The sequence below is a fragment of the Vipera ursinii genome, assembly GCF_947247035.1.
Source record: "Vipera ursinii genome assembly, chromosome: Z".
Lineage (NCBI taxonomy): Eukaryota > Metazoa > Chordata > Lepidosauria > Squamata > Viperidae > Vipera > Vipera ursinii.
This window is the reverse complement of record NC_139517.1, coordinates 76,960,230-76,976,949: the sequence shown is the minus strand read 5'-3', so window position 1 is coordinate 76,976,949 and position 16,720 is coordinate 76,960,230. Positions and strand designations below refer to the sequence as shown.

At 37.0% G+C, this 16,720-nt stretch overlaps 1 protein-coding gene across 5 annotated transcripts in view; it reads left to right on the top strand.

Annotated features, from left to right (window-relative positions):
* Positions 1-16,720, top strand: part of DNAJC13 (DnaJ heat shock protein family (Hsp40) member C13) — an 83,864-nt gene that overhangs the window by 64,174 nt on the left and 2,970 nt on the right. For all 5 annotated transcript variants that reach the window (XR_014494368.1, XM_083379382.1, XM_083379380.1 and 2 more), the window contains 15 exons: positions 235-354; positions 1,194-1,373; positions 3,739-3,906; positions 5,514-5,627; positions 6,893-7,009; positions 7,352-7,529; positions 7,745-7,836; positions 9,259-9,358; positions 10,237-10,311; positions 10,422-10,534; positions 10,888-11,057; positions 12,939-12,981; positions 13,799-13,972; positions 14,630-14,809; positions 15,578-15,718. Coding sequence is in view for 4 of the 5 variants with exons in the window: in XM_083379382.1 (XP_083235508.1) it covers positions 235-354; positions 1,194-1,373; positions 3,739-3,906; positions 5,514-5,627; positions 6,893-7,009; positions 7,352-7,529; positions 7,745-7,836; positions 9,259-9,358; positions 10,237-10,311; positions 10,422-10,534; positions 10,888-11,057; positions 12,939-12,981; positions 13,799-13,972; positions 14,630-14,809; positions 15,578-15,718 (1,965 nt within the window). In the remaining variant the exon portion in view is untranslated. The remainder of the gene's footprint in view (positions 1-234; positions 355-1,193; positions 1,374-3,738; positions 3,907-5,513; positions 5,628-6,892; positions 7,010-7,351; positions 7,530-7,744; positions 7,837-9,258; positions 9,359-10,236; positions 10,312-10,421; positions 10,535-10,887; positions 11,058-12,938; positions 12,982-13,798; positions 13,973-14,629; positions 14,810-15,577; positions 15,719-16,720) is intronic.

Sequence of the window (16,720 nt, the reverse complement as noted above, 5' to 3'; positions counted from 1 at the left end):
TGATCATGTGAACATCAGGATGCTGCAATGGTCATGTGTGAAAAACAATCATAAATTACTTTTTCAGTGCCACTGTAAATGAATGATTGTAAGTCTAGAACTACCTATATATTTGTTCTCATTGGAAAAACACTGGTTGGATCCAAATTTAGTCCCATTTACTGTGACAGAAATGAAAAGTTAATGGACCTTACAGTGCCCATCAGGCTCATGATTTTTTTCCCCTATTCATAGGTGTGTGGACATATTAGTAAATGCTACAGCGTGGCTGCTCAGTTTGAAGATTGCAGAGAGAAAATTACTGAAATGCCCAATATTATTAAAGACCTCTGCAGAGTGCTGTTTTATGGCAAGGTAAACTCTTGTTTGGCAGCTGTGTTAATGCCTTTCTCCAACTCTGTCAGAATAGTTCCTATATGGATATGGATGCTATGTATTTTTATGAGAGAATCTCATTCAAAAGAGATTCATATTTCTTAGCATGTGAAGAAGACATTTTTGTCTTAGCCTGCTAAACTAATTTTGTTGAACATAGTAAGCTTCTGGCATCAGTAGACCATTTGTTTATCTTATTGCACTTTAATTATACTATTACATAATATGTTATAGTATGCTGTAATACAGTGGTGACAAAACTATGGCACACCTGCCAGAGGCGGCACTCGGAGCCCTCTCTGTGGGCATGTGAGCCATTGCCCCAGCCCTGCCTCCCCCCGCGGCCCAATCCTTACCAGCAGCCCCCCTGGAGGGGAGTGTCCCCCGGGTGCAGCCCGCACGGAGCAGCGCAACCAAGGAGATAGCCGGGTAGCAGGGCCAAGACTCCGCTGTCGGGCCCCATAGCATGCAGATGATGCTGTGGGGTGTGGGCGGAAGGCATGGCTGCCATGGTGCTGCAGGGCTGCCTGGGTGATCTGCGGCAGGCCATGGAGGCGGTGTGTGGCCCTGCAGGCGGGTGGGGCAGGCGGGGGCGGAGCAGGCAGGGTGGGGGCGGGGTTTGGGCACTCGGTCTCTAAAAGGTTCGCCGTCACTGCTATAATATAAGCAGTTATACTGTAAGAAGTATACTTCATGGGGGGACGCAGAAATGTGGAACGAACTATGGCATTTTACATTAGTAGATCTCCTGATTAATTCCTACTGAATTTCAACACTGTCCCTAAAATCCCAAAACAAATATGTTTATTCCTGCTTAGAACATTCCACGTGTGGCTTCAATCGGAGTAGAATGTGTCAGCTCATTTGCTGTGGATTATTGGCTACAGACACATCTGTTCCAAGCTGGCGTTCTGTGGTATTTATTAGGCTACCTCTTTAACTATGATTATACACTGGAAGAGAGTGGCATTGAAAAGAGTGAAGACTCTAATCAGCAGGTAATCATTGCATTGCTAATAGACTGCTAATTTTTAAAATAATGAAATGCTACATTTTAAATTAACTGAAAAATATTTCTAGCATGCTCTTAGGAATGTACAGATTAATTTTAAATCCTTACTCAGGATTGTTTAATATGCCTTTAAATAAACCCTTCAGTGTGTATTGTGGTTTTTACATAAACAATTGAAGAAGAATTCCGAATGAATGAATGAATGAATGAATGAATGAATATCCTAGTACTCAGTGTTCTTCTGTTGGCTCAGAGTATAGTAATAAATTTTGAAAATTTCTTCTGCTTCAAGAGAGACATATCCAATTCAGGCAAGATTTTTCCCTCCTCCTCCTGAAAGGAAATCTACATTAATTTAGAGCTTTCATCAACTTTTTAATCTGTGCTTAGAAAAACTGTTCCGTCACCATGGGTCCTACATTGATCCTAATAAGATAGAGAGTTTGCAGTCCAGTAGCCTGTGAGGTACAGCATTTTCAGATTTAATCACAAACGTGGCTTATTTCATCAGCAAGCACTAGTTTTAATAAAAGTGCTAGCCACCATACCAGTCTCTGACAATAGAGGTAATCCTCACTTAATTACATTCATTCAGCAACTGTTTGGAATTACGACAGCACTAAATGAAGAGACTTACACCCATTCTTTAAAGTTTCAACCACTGAAGCTCCTCCATGGTAACATAAGCAAAATCGGGCTCATCTGCATTTAGGATCACTGCCCCCACCCATTTCCGGATGATCTTCAATCTTGACTTTGCCTTCCCTCCACTGGGCTCACTATCCTAGCCGTGCACATGAGAAACACCCCACAGGCCAGCAAGTGATTGCTATGGGTCAATGTGTGTGCACCCAAAAGAAAGACCCAGATGGCATGCAAAAGGAGTATCCTTTCATGCCAGTATAGGCAAGTTCTTACAAAAGGAGGCCTTGGTTGGCACACAAATGAGGGTCCTGTTCACCTTGGTGCAAAAGAAGGTGACATGAAAGAAGATGCTAGCAGGTATGGGATGTAGGGCAGTTTGGGCAGTTGGAGCAACTGGTAGTGGTGGGTAGGTGGGCAGCCGAAAAAAACAGATGGAGAGATAGGTTGATAAGGAGAATTGAATGGAGAATAGTCCCTTATCTTCTTGCAAAAATGGCTTGGATCTGGGTAAATCATTATCTAATGACCACAAGGGATTCACTTGGGTTACCAGAATTGCCATTCCTAAACAAAGTGGTTATATGACATTTCACTTAGCAATGGAGTTATCACTCCCAATTAGGATTAAGTGAGGACTACTTGTAACCTACAGTAATTATATTTCCTGGAAGATTTAGAAAGGATTCAGGAATTCAAGATTCAAATGACAGTCACAAAATACAATTATTTAGAAACCTGGGGTTTTGCACAAGCATATTAAAAAAGGATAGTCCTGAAAAATGTAAATTATCATTTTATTTATTTATTTATTTATTTTTATTACATTTATATCCCGCCCTTCTCCGAAGACTCAGGGCAGCTTACAAGCTTAGCAGTAGCCTTCATTCTATGTATATGCCTGCTTATTAGGGCTTTCACACACACCCCAAGCGGCATTATTACAAAGTCAGCTTAATTGCCCCCAACAATCTGGGTCCTCATTTTACCTACCTCGGAAGGATGGAAGGCTGAGTCAACCTTGAGCCTGGTGGGACTCGAACCTGCACTAATTGCAGGCAGCTAGTGTTACTTTAAGGAGGCATTAGCCCGCTGCTCCACCAAGGCTCATATAGTTTCCATCCTTTGCTTCTTCTCTTGCCTTCAGGTGCTTTGGAGAATAGCTTGACTCCCTCTTCTTTGGGAAGCCCCTTATATATTGGAAGACTTCCATCATAGCACCTTCTTTTCATCAAAATAGAACCAGGGGTCCCCAACCTTTTTGGTCCTGTGGACTGGTGATGGCAGCATTGGCAATTTCTGCGGTGGGGGCAGGGGAGGAGAGAGAATGGTTTCACGTGCAACCTAGCTGCTTCTTCAGCTTGAAGGTTGGATGAAATGTGAAGCTTCTTGGTTGTAATTCGGAGCTGTTCCTCCTTATCAATATCATATTTTTTCTTTGTAGATCTTTACCAAAGAGTCATGGAAAGTTTGCAGAAAGGGGCATTCCAATTCCTATTTCTTTCCATTGTTACTTCAGAAAAGCTTTCATTTATTCATTTAGGAAGATTCTCCTGAATAGTGAGAGTAGACATAGAGTAAATGACAATTGCCAGAACTGATAAGATTCAAGCTTTGTTTCTTTTGCATCTCTATTCTTTCTGTAAAGAGAGAAGATGATGTTAGAATAGATAACAAGTGTTGGATTTATTTGTATTTTTTGTTAATAGGAAGTAGCTAATACTCTTGCCAAACTCAGCCTCCTTGCTTTGAGTCGGCTTGGTGGATACCTTTCTGAAGAGCAAACTACACCTGAGAATCCAGCAATCAGAAAAAGTCTTGGAGTCCTGCTGACCCCTTACATTACAAGGAAACTTGCTGTGGTCAGTCCTGCTGAGGTACATGAAAAGTGTGACATAGTGCTTTTGTTTTTGTTTAACGAAGATACTGTACCATGTTGCTAAAATATATAATGTGTTAGTTTTAATAGTGACAGGATATAAAAATATTCAATTATAACAGTATTAGAAAATAAACCTTGTAGTTTTCAGTATATTAGCTTCTGTTATTACTCAAGAAAAATGTAGGGATTTGTCTCACTCTGCTATTTTAATTTGTCGCATGTTCTTTCTGGTCAGGTCCTAATAGAGAATTGTTCATTCTAAAGGTTTCATCATAGCTTCCGTCAGCCACATGAAACTTATTTGAAATAGTCCTGGGTGCTATATGTGGTAAATGAATGTACTGCAGATTGTACCACATTATGGTTACATTGCTGTCACATGGCTCGAGTGCTCCTAGTGGAAACCATACATTCACAATAGTCATTTGAATTATTGAATTTGAAGTCGACCTCTATGGCAAGACAGTACAAGTTTTCTTTTTCCATTTTTTGACATTGTTTGAATGTTGAAGGCAACTTAAATGGAGTCTCCTCTATTTTATTCCTGAAAAGAATAACATGTTAAATAGTTAAACTGGGGGAAAAACAGTTGACCTAAAGTTATCCAATAAGTTCTGTAGTTGAGAGGTCCAACTATCAGCATCCAATACCTTAGACCCAAAACTAACAGTAATCTTCAAAATGTGTTTAATACTGTATTAGGCTTATCAAAAGACAGCTATTGTGAGAAGAGGAAAAAGTTATTAATATTTTTACATATTATTAATTCTAAAGGATTTCTGGCATTTCACAAATGCATCATTAAACATGCGCAATCCAGTTAAATAAAGATAGAATACAAATTATTTAAACAACCAATCCGTAATACCTAGGCAAGAAAGTATCACAGCCTAAATGCCTCCTGGAAAAACTTTGAGGTGTTTTCAGAAAGCAGTGAGAATGGCAGCTGACCTAATGTCCACTGGGAGGCCACTCCAAGAACTGGGTTTGCTCTTGAAAAATAGTGCCTCCACAGCCTTCCTCACCTCCCTAAAATTGGGAACTACTAATGGCTTCTCTCAACTGTATCAAATTGGCCAGCCAGTTCCAATGGGAGAATGGAGCTCTGCAGACAGGTTGGCTCCAAGCCATATAGGGCTTTGTAAATTAGCACCAGAACTTTGAATTACACTGTTGACAATCAGTGAAGAGTCTATATGCTAATGTTATGTGCTCCCATCAGTAAATGCTGGTTAATATACAAGTTGCCAGACTTTGAATCGTTTGAAGCTTCTGACTTGCCTTGGTGGAGCAGTAGGCTAATGCCTCCTTAAGTAACACCAGCTGCCTGCAATTAGTGCAGGTTCGCATCCCACCAGGCTCAAGGTGGACTCAGCCTTCCATCCTTCCGAGGTAGGTAAAATGAGGACCCAGATTGTTGGGGGCAATAAGCTGACTTTGTAATAATGCCGCTTGGGGGGGGGGGCGAAAGCCCTAAAAAGCAGGCATATACATAGAATATATATAGAAGCACTGTGACCTCCATGCAGAAGGATACTGTGGTTGATAGTATCAATTTTCTTATCTTGGGATATGTTTTTTTAATTAAATATTTTTATATAGATTCTGAAAATGCTCAACAGCAACACAGAGAGCCCTTACCTGATCTGGAATAATCGGACAAGAGTTGAACTCCTTGAATTCTTGGAATCTCAGCAGGAAAGCATGATTAAAACAGTGAGGCACTTTTTCAAAATTGTTAGGATCGCATGTTGGGGGCTTAAGTTATGTACTGTAAGGTGCATTTGCAGGTTATGGTTGCTGCTTTTTCCAGAATGAGTAAATTATTTTCAGAGGTACTAGGCTGTAATGTATATTAATTGCTTTAATGTGAAAAACATCTTGAGTTTTTCAATGTTTTTGCTCAACAAAACATTTATATATGAATTTGTTGAATATGATCATATGTTTTTTGTCAATATTTTTATGACATACACAGACCCTTTCATTTAATAGACAAATGAATTTTGAATGCGGCAGATCGGTGGTCTGTCCAAGCATCTTGAAATAATAAAAAGGTTCCATCCAAAATAACTTGGAAGAAGCATTTAAATCTATGTTAATTTGACATCATATACAGCAATTTTCATGATTTGCACAATGACATTATTACATGCATGGCATAAATGCCAATCAGTGATTCATTGCACAAATGCAGTAAATGGCATAATTTATTATTTAATTAACTAATTTGGGAATAGATTCATTTTCTACTAATTGATCTATTAAATTGAAGTTTCACTGCACTTATTGTATAGTTTAAATGTTGGTATTTTTATTTGTCTTCCAATATCTACATTCAAGAGTAATACAGATGGACATCTCCCCTATTTTCATCTGTCTACAGTGCTAGCCTCTTAAGAAGTAAACTAAAATAAGATTATGAAATCAACTGCAGGGAGTCCTCAGCTTACAACCACAATTGGGACTGGAAGTCCTAAATCAAGGCAACCACTCACTGGACCCAATTTTACAACTGTTTTTATGACGTTCATTAAGTAAATAATGTGACCATAAGTCTGAATCGCATGATTGTTAAGCAAATAACGCAGTCATAAATACATACCCATTCTCTGAATGGATGCTTTTTGCCAAATATCAATAAAACCGGTTTTCAGGATGCTGCAAACAGTCATAAATGTGAACTGGTTGCCAAGCACTCAAAATACTGGGGAGGAGGGGGGGAGGGTGTTGAACATTTCATGATGTCCATAAGTGCTTTTTAGGCAATAAAGCACCCATTCCAAGACACCAGTCATTAAATAATTGGTCATAAGTCAAGGACTGTATCATTTTCATAATTTCAGATATATTTATAATAGAGGTTGTGCTGCTTTAAAATCAATTTTCATTTACGATTTCTCATTATAGCAACCAGTAAATCATTTTAAGAGTATAGTTTATTGAATACAAATTCTGATATAATATTTTTATTTCTAAAGGGTGAATGTGATAAAAGCTATGGATCTGAATTTGTCTTCAGTGATCATGCAAAAGAACTTATTGTAGGAGAGATTTTTGTTAGAGTTTATAATGAAGTTCCCACATTCCAGTTAGAGGTAAGATTCGTTTTTTACTTTAGGTTTAAAATAGAGATGTTGATAAATATTTATAAGAATCACATATTTCAGAACAAGCAAAGGTAACCTAGTAATTTTGACATTTAATTCCTGTCAGCCATAACTAGCATGATATATGGGATTACTGCTTCCAAATGTTTGCTGAATACCATTTTGATTAATTTATTTATAAAAACCATTTGGTTGTCTAATAAAGTTGAGAAAGGATGGTAGTCTATCATAAAAATGCTTGTTTATGCCTTAACTCTGTGTAAAGTTTTAAAAATATGTTTTCTTTTTATTTACCTACTGAAATTTCTTGATTCTTTTATTATCCTGAAGCTTCCAAAAGCATTTGCTGCCAGCCTTTTGGATTATATAGGGTCACAAGCCCAGTATCTTCATACGTTAATGGCCATAACTCAGACAGGGAAAGTTGAGTCTAACCAACATGGAGAGCGACTCAGGAGAGTTGAAATGGCTCTGGAAGCTCTGAGAAACGTGATAAAGCACAACCCAGGTAAATGAGGCATGAGGCATTTTTTAACAGGGTGTGTGTGTGTGTGTGTGTGTGTGTACATACACATGCATATATACATACATACTCTTTAAAAACAATCTGGGAATTTAGATGCAAACTCAGTTATACATCTTATAAATTAATTACAATAAATGTCCAATTTTAATAGTCTTTAAAAACGGTTCATTAAAAGTACTTTTTTATTATTTCTGTAGGTTCAGAATGTGTATGCATAGGTCACTTTAAGCTATTGTTTTCCCTTCTACGTGTCCATGGAGCTGGTCAAGTGCAACAGCTGGCTTTGGAGGTAGAGCAATTGTTACTGTTACCATTTTTTAAATGTTACTGAGTCTTGATTATATTTTGTTGTTTACCCTTCATCAACTCAGTGCCTCCAGTATAATGGAGTACAACTTTTGTGTTAGAGCAATAGATTGGAAAGTGGTGACATTAATGAACCAAGGTTATGCTTTGTGTGAAACCGGTATTGATTCTGATTATGAAAATAGTAAGTGGTTTTCTGGACAAAATAGACCTGGTTCAAGGCCAAATACCATCAGTGCTTACCGTTCAGAATACTAACTTCTGGGAAAGTGCCAGCCATTCCCAGAACAGCCAGATCAACAAGGTCTGGAAGAGAAATGGAATGTTTTGAAGCTCCCTGGAATGTTCAGTTCTGCACATCCCCAGTTCTGAGTTCTAGTTTTGTAGCTTGGTGATGGAATGCTAGATACTAATAAAAAAAATTATATCTTTCAAATGTTTGTACATTGGCTACTTTAGGTTTGAGCTGCTTTTTTCTTTTACAGGTCATACTTTTTATTATTTCAAAGACCACTTTTGAGGGCTTAATGAGTCAGTAGAACAGAATAGTCAGGTCAGCCTCAGCATCAGCAAAATTTTATTATTTTCTTCCTCCTATGTTAATTAAGACTTAATTTCTCTTTAATGATGATATTTGGCTATTGAAGTATTCTGCTTTTTTCCTTTTTCATTGTTTATTTTATTTTTTCTATTTTATTTCTCTTTTGTCTACATTCTCTTCATTTCTTTCATTTTATTGTTATAAGCCATCTAGAGTAGCCCCATGATGAAATAGGCGGTAAATAAATTTAAGAAACACAGGTAGTTCTCGACTTATGACCATAATTAAGCCCAAAATTTGCTAAGCAAGACATTTGTTAAATCAGTTTTGCCCCATTTTATGACCTTTCTTGACACAGATGTTAAATGAATCATTGCAGTTGTTAAGTTAATCTGACTTCCCCATTGAGTTGCTTGTCAGAAGGTCGCAAAAGGTGATCACATGTCCCTGTAACACTGCAGTTGTCATAAATATAAATCAGTTGTGAATTTTGATCACATGATCTTGGGGATGCTGCAATAGTTGTGTGAAAAATAGTCATAAGTCAGTGCCATTATCACTTCAAACAGTCACTAAACAAACTTGTTAATCAAGGACTATTTGTAATAATAATGTAATACTAAATTGAAATTATTATTAATTTTTGATTAATTGGAATAGGCTACAAGACAGGAAGCAAGCAAATTGAAACAAAAATGTAAATTCATTTGGAGATTTCTTACGGTTGAAGAAGAACCATTTTTCTTGCCATAAAAATTCATCTTTAAAATTCAGAATATATTTTTCAGCATACATTCCATATTTGTTCTAGATTCATCCAAATTAGGTTAAATCTTGCTAATCTAGTTTTGTTTTCTTTAAAAGGTGGTGAACATAGTAACAAGTAACCAAGATTGTGTAAATAACATTGCAGAAGCAATGGTTCTTTCCAACTTACTAGCTCTCCTGCATTCATTACCTTCAAGTATGTGGATCACGTTTTAATTTATTGAGGTTCTCTCTTGTTTGCTCTTTAGCTAAATAGTACAAAAAGAGGAATTTTTAGATACAAAAAAATTTAAAAACCAAATATTTCTTGTCTTCAGGAGTATATAGTGACCTTAGCCTGCTATTTTACCTAAGAATGATACAAACTCAATTTAGAAAGGCATACCGTATATATTTCTTTTAAGGCTAACTCTTGGAAGATTTAATAGTAAGTGTTACATCATACTGTAGCTGACTATATGCTAACCTAGTCTCACAAGTCAAATAGTACTCAAGTCAAACATATTCTTGGCAACAGTATGAAAGCTCTTTGCTATTACCTTCAATCAGGATGGTTGGGTTTTTTTCTCCTATTTTTCAATCTAGAGTTTGGCCATCCATCTAGATAATAATCAGGTGTAGACTGTACTTATCTTTCTGAGATTAGCCAAGGTTGGCTAAGTATTACTGCCTGCTGGAAAGTCTCATAAAATACTGATAATTAGATAATTAAGAAGAAGGCATAAGGGATATTTTTGCTAGATTAATTACTACTGTTATACTTTTGACAGAAAAGCAGCTGCTGAATTTTGGATAGTCCCAGCTATAATGTCTTCTTTAAGTACATTCACATTAGATACAGAAATAATTCAGTTGAATTGGTAAGATTGCAGAACAGATATAACAAAAGTTAATTATTCCAGTTGCAATAGAACAGTATATTCTTGAACTAAAATCTGAGATTGATGTCCACCTGTGAAATGCCTTATGTATAACAAAAAAACAAACAGGAAATCCTGCAAACCCGTTTGTTATTCTTTTAGTCTATGTCAAATAGCTAACTATAAGGTTTCACAAATTTGTTAATTTTGGCAGGTCGGCAGCTAGTTCTTGAAACTCTGTATGCTTTGACATCTAGTACCAAAATAGTTAAAGAAGCTATGCTAAAAGGTATGACACATTGTTTGCTGTGGAATTATTACAAGTTTTTTGTTGAATTCAAAATTAATAGCTCCAAACTTCCTGTAATTAGAAATATTAGCAGTTCTGTACTTTTTTAGGTGCATTAATCTACTTACTTGATATGTTCTGTAATTCAACACATCCACAAGTTCGATCTCAGACAGCAGAGCTTTTTGCTAAAATGACAACAGACAAGCTGGTTGGTCCAAAGGTAAGTATAGCATCATCAGCAGATGTTTCTCAGATGTTTTAAAAGCAACTGAAGACATGCATACCATATAGTATATACATAATGTTTTGGATTTGACTTGAAATAAACTTATCATAAATGTTGGACTCTTGTAGGACTTGAAATAATTGAATTGGATGGCCAGAAATAAATAGCAGGCACATGAGCTTGTCTTCCAATTGCACTATGAGGAAGGCATCACTTATAGTAATTTATTTAAAAAAAACCTTATTTTGCTTCATTCCACTGATACAGTCCACTTGTTCGATTAACTGAAACACTAATAGCTATGACAAATGTGTAAACTCTGTGTGTGTGTGTTCCCCCCCCCTTAGGTTAGAATTATCTTGATGAAATTTCTACCTGGTGTCTTCATGGATGCTATGAGAGATAGTCCTGAAGCAGCTGTTCACATTTTTGAAGGAACACATGAAAACCCAGAGTTAATATGGAATGACAACTCCAGAGAGAAAGTATCTACGACTGTTCGGGAAATGATGCTAGAGTACGTCACAGTAAAAATAATTTCTTTACTTTCTAGTTAGATTTTTTATACAGTTTAGCAGGATTGGATTCAGTTTTAGAATCTTCTAGAAATGCAGACTAAGATCTAATATCATGCAAACAGTAGATATAAAAAGTCCACTCATTCAGGTTTTTGAGATGTAAAAAAAAATCATCTGGTTTTTGACCAAGATAAATCACCTCAGATTTTTTTCAGCATTTAATGTAACATATAAGTTGTACAATTAAATTGATAAACAATTCTCTTTTAGGGGAGAAAATAACAATCAAATACAATAACGTGGTTGCATAAATGTACACACCTTAATCAATTCTGATATTACATAGTCAGTATACACCTGCCATCAATTTAAGTTTAAGTTTAAATAATAAAATAAATAAATTAAAGTGACTCTGATCAAACCCATATAATGTTCAGCTATTCTAGTAGGATTTTTCAGATATTTACTCAGCTGCCTCTTACAGCAAAAGCCATACAAAAAGTTTATGAAATAATAAAGGAACCTCATTGTTGGAAGGTATCAGTTAGGAGAACGGTACAAATTTTTCCCCAAAGCATTGGATATGCAACGGAACATAGTAATGAGGTCTCTTGCACCAGGGAAGACCCCGCATTCCGGAGAGCTTTAGAAGTTTTAGCCGCCATCTTCCCCCACTTTCACTTATTACTCATTTTCACTTTGAAGCTATAAAATCCATTGAGCTAGAGAGTAAAAATAAAGAGTCCACTTCACCTTGACCTCCTGTACCGCTCTGCCCGCTTCTTGATAATCAAAAGTATTTCCTTTTGGCAGGGGTGGTTGCTAACGCCTGGCTCTGCTCCAATAATCCCAGAGCAGAGGCGCTGCGCAGCTCGGAGCAACCCAGGCTTCGGGGGGGCTCATCCTTCAGCCGCCCAAGCTCTCAGCTCAGGCGGCCCCAGAGAGCTCAACCCCTACCTGGGGCCTCACCCCCTCCTCTTCTCCCGAGGAGGGGGCTTCAAATCCATCTAAACAGCTGATCGGCGCTGTTTACGATGGAAAAACACAGCTGCGGAGCGGTCAGCCCGAAAACGGCTGTCTTCGGCGTCGCGTCGCCACCGGAAGTCGCAACGGAACACAGTATTAATCATCATCAAGTGAAGAAAATACGGCACAACAGTGACATTCTCAAGAACTGAATGTCCCTCCAAATTTTTCTTTCTTTGTTTGGAAACTTTTTAGTTTATTCAAAAAAAGATTAAAATACAATGCACCAAAATATTTAAAAAGGAGAAAAGAATAAAAAAAACAAGACATTTTAAAAAAGCTTCAATGCCACATTGTCCCAAATAATAACCTCAATCTGTCTCAGATCAAATATCCACATTTGTTTCTTATATCATCTCTTACCAATTGCTGATTGAATACAGTAAGTCCAGTGTCCAAAGCCAATCTTTTATCTTCCTCAAGAAAACCAGATAAAATCATTCCTCAGTTAGATGTATTAGGTCCATTTCCCACTCTCCTTTAAAGCCCTTTAAAAAAAAAAACAACCACGTCCACCCAAAGAGTGTTAAGCTTCCAAAAGGTGTATGGAATCAGCTCTATTATTTCTGATTCTATATTTCTTTCCGGCCAGTTTACAGCTGGGAAACCACATTTTATCTCAATGTTTTCCACTGTCTGTGTTATTTCTGTTTCTACATTTCTTCCCAACAAATATGCTACTTTGAAAACAATTTCTTCTTGTAGATTTAAAATATTTAATGTCTGGGTTTTTTTTTTAAAAAAATTGGTCTTTATAAGTTCATCAAGCCTCTTAGAAATAACTCAGCTAAAGGTTGTATGTTGCTAGCCTGACTGTTTTCAGAAAAAATAATATTTTTTTCTTCTTTTTAAAGGCACTTTAAACTTCAGAGGGACAACCCTGATATCAACTGGAAGGTAAAAAAAATATCATAACACAGATGTAATTAAAATATTTACATTTTGTTTTATGTTGTTGCTTGTGTCTGTCCATTTTCATTCTGTGCAAATTTTCTTTCATTTCCTGCTTTGATTGTCATGTTGGGACTATATGGACCATATTTCCTAAAGCTGGTACTCTCAAAATACATCAGTGTGCAACTCTTATTTCTAGCTACTGTGGTTATCTGCAGGGCAATACTGGGGAAGTGGAAACAGTATATTTTAGATTGGTGTGCCTCAGAACAGCATTTTAGCAGATAAGGTAAAGGTAAAGATTCCCCTGCAACATGCGTGCTAGTCGTTTCTGACTCTAGGGGCCGGTGCTCATCTTCGTTTCAAAGCCGAAGAGCCAGCGCTTGTCCGAGGATGTCTCCGTGGTCATGTGGCCGGCATGACTAGACACCAAAGGCGCACGGAACGCTGTTACCTTCCCACTGCAGTGGTCCCTATTTTTCTACTTGCATTTTTCGTGCTTTCGAACTGCTAGGTTGGCAGAAGCTGGGACAAGTAACAGGCACTCATTCTGCTACGTGGCACTCGGGATTCGACCCGCCAAACTGCCGACCTTCTGCTATCCAGGCTAGGCCCAAACTGTCCATTATAGACTTCCTGTTCAGTGACAAGATTTGTAAAGTAATTTAGTAGGTTTGCTTGGTTTGAGTTATGAATAAGTCTTTATGTTAGATATTCTAACTTTCTTCCTTTTGCCCATAAGTAATAAATAAAAAATAGCTGGAACCTTTACGTCAGAGAAGCAGATTAACCTTTTTTCTCCTTTTTTGGGTTGATTTAGTTGCCTGAGGACTTTGCTGTAGTGTATGGTGAAGCAGAGGGTGAACTTTCTGTAGGGGGTGTCTTCCTAAGAATCTTTATTGCCCAGCCGGCCTGGGTCCTACGGAAACCTAGAGAATTTCTCATTGCCCTGTTAGAAAAATTCACTGAACTACTGGAGAAGAATAATCCCCATGTAAGTTTAGTTTCCAAGTTTGACTTCGGCCTTGTGTAATTGTTAATTTGAATTTTTGAAAATGGTAATAGAATCCTCCTCAGTCGTGGGAAAAGAAATAAATTTGAATTTTTATACCCGCTTATACTCACTATTTTAAAATTGAGTATTTCTGTTGATAGCAGCATTTGCTGAAGTAGACTTACATAAGAATTAAATGAAATTTTACTTTTGAACAAATCTGTCAGCTTTATTTATTCTTCCGATAATAGAATATTTTATACTGACTTAACAGTTGAAAATGATAAAAGACATTAATGTAGATTGAAATCAGTGAAGCCTGTGAAAATAGTTTTTCAAACGTCCAAAATAAATTAGCAGCAGTACATCATGGAATGTGTGCATGATTGATTCATTATTCATAACAACTTGTATACGTACAGTAAAAACTATTCATGCAGCTTGGATTTTCTCCAAGGTAAGTTCCAAACCATGAAAACTACCTGGAGGTATACTTTTATCAATAAGGGAAGCTATGTTGTGAATACGGTTTTAAAATTCCATTTATGTAACTTGTGAGTGCCATTCAATCATATTTTTCTATCTGATTAACATGATTAAAGTTTAATCTGGTAGGTGTGCCAATGTATAATTTACTTCCTTTGTGTTTTGAAATAGGGGGAAACTTTGGAAACAATAACAACAGCAACGGTATGCCTCTTTAATGCTCAGCCTCAGCTAGCAGACCAGGTCCCTCCATTGGGACATCTTCCAAAGATTCTCCAAGCTATGAATCATAAGAATAATGCTATTCCTAAAAGTGCTGTGCGAGTCATACACATACTATCTGATAATGAGGTATGCAGCCTTAAGTCACAATAAAAGGTGTATGTTTGTCAGTTGGCCTTCTACAAGAGGGTCACTCTTTCCCTACAGTTATCTCTTTTGAGTTATTGTGTGTCTCTCATATATAAATTAGGTAATCCATCTTTGTGCTGAGACAGTTATTGGGCATACTAACCTGGCTGGATACAAAATAAATAGTGCGAACACATTGAGATGCCACACATGTGAGGGTATCAATATGGCCATTTTTTTTGAAGGCAGGTCTTTAAATATCACTACTCATGTCCTTTTACTGCATCTGTTCATTGATTGTAGTACCAACAGTCATCCTCTTATTGTAGATGAACAGACAGAGCCAAGGAACAGAATTAAATGAATTATCAGCCCACAGTTGTTATGTTATGTCCAATATTAATTGACTAAATTCTTGTATATAGGCTTGAACAATAAATCATCTTAATTGCAATGTAACATTTGATTCTGATTCTTTCTGCTCGACATTAATCTAGTCAACTAATGTTCAGTGCTAAATTGGCAGTAAATAATGGTCAGTGGAATTCAAGGAGTTGGACTTAGACAGTTTGTGGGAAAGTAACGATTTTAGGCTGATACTTTTTTAATTCCACTTGCCTGGTTTTCTCTGTTCATCTTCTCTACTTATTCCAGTTAGTAGAGTGCAAGCAAGCTTTCTTCATGAACAGGCTGAAAAGGAATATAGAACAAAGCTCCTAAGATTGTAGTTGCAAGATACTAATATTTGGCAAACTTTTGTTTTTATAGCTTTGTGTTCGTTCAATGGCAATGTTAGAGACCATTGGCCCTATGATGAATGGAATGAAGAAACGTTCAGACACAGTTGGCATAGCCTGTGAAGCACTTAATCGAATGTTTCAAAAGGAACAAAATGATCTAGTAGTCCAAGTAAGCAAATTTTGTAATTTTCTGATAAAATGGCACTTTGATTTATGATTATAGTTGTGCATTTTTACCTATTTATTTATATTTACTTTATGTCCCTGTCTCACTATCCCAAGTGACTCTGGGTGACTTACAATAATATAAAATCATAGACAAAGATATTAAAAGCATTAAAACTAAGGTTAACAATTAAACAAATAGATTAAAACCAAGAGTATGGATAGTATGGGGCTGGATGTTTGTCTTTCATTCAATCAACCATCTCTAGCATAGCACACTTCCTTGGAGGCACAGATAGAGCCAGGTTTTAAGGGTGGAGGGGGATCTAACTTCTGGAGGTAAGCAGGGACTTAAAACAGAGAAGACTTTTCTCCTTGACTCTGCTGATCAGAATTCCTTGGATTATCTGACACTATTGTCAACAATGTTACTTTATGAAGATTATTTTTTGTGGAATTTTTGTCTATGATTATGTTGCTACCATCACATATGAATATGGTGAACCCTCAAGAAATGCCAGATTCCCCAGCATTTACATTTCAGTCAAAATTGGCAGATATATAAGTAATGAAAGTATGGTAAGAGAGATAGAAAAGCTGAAATAGGTTCAGAGAGGAATTTCATTATGACGCTAAGCCTGAAAATCAAGCTCTCTGATGAATAGTTAAAGACAGTGAAGATCCATAGCTTGCAACAGAGAATGATTGGAGATATGCTAGCTGTCTACGAAAACATAAGAGTATTGTCATATGTAGGAAAGGAGAGGCCTATTCTCTGAATACAGGAGAGGAACCAGAGAGATGAAATTAAAAATAGAGAATTCAAACCAAATATTAAGAGACAATATTGGCAGAGCATTAAGCTGTTTACCTAAAACAGAGCTGGGGAACTATGGACCTTTATGACTTGTGGACTTCAACTCCTAGAATTCCTGAGCCAGCCACACTGGCTGAGGAATTCTGGGAGCTGAAGTCCACGAGTCTTAAAAGGGGCATAGTTCTCTAC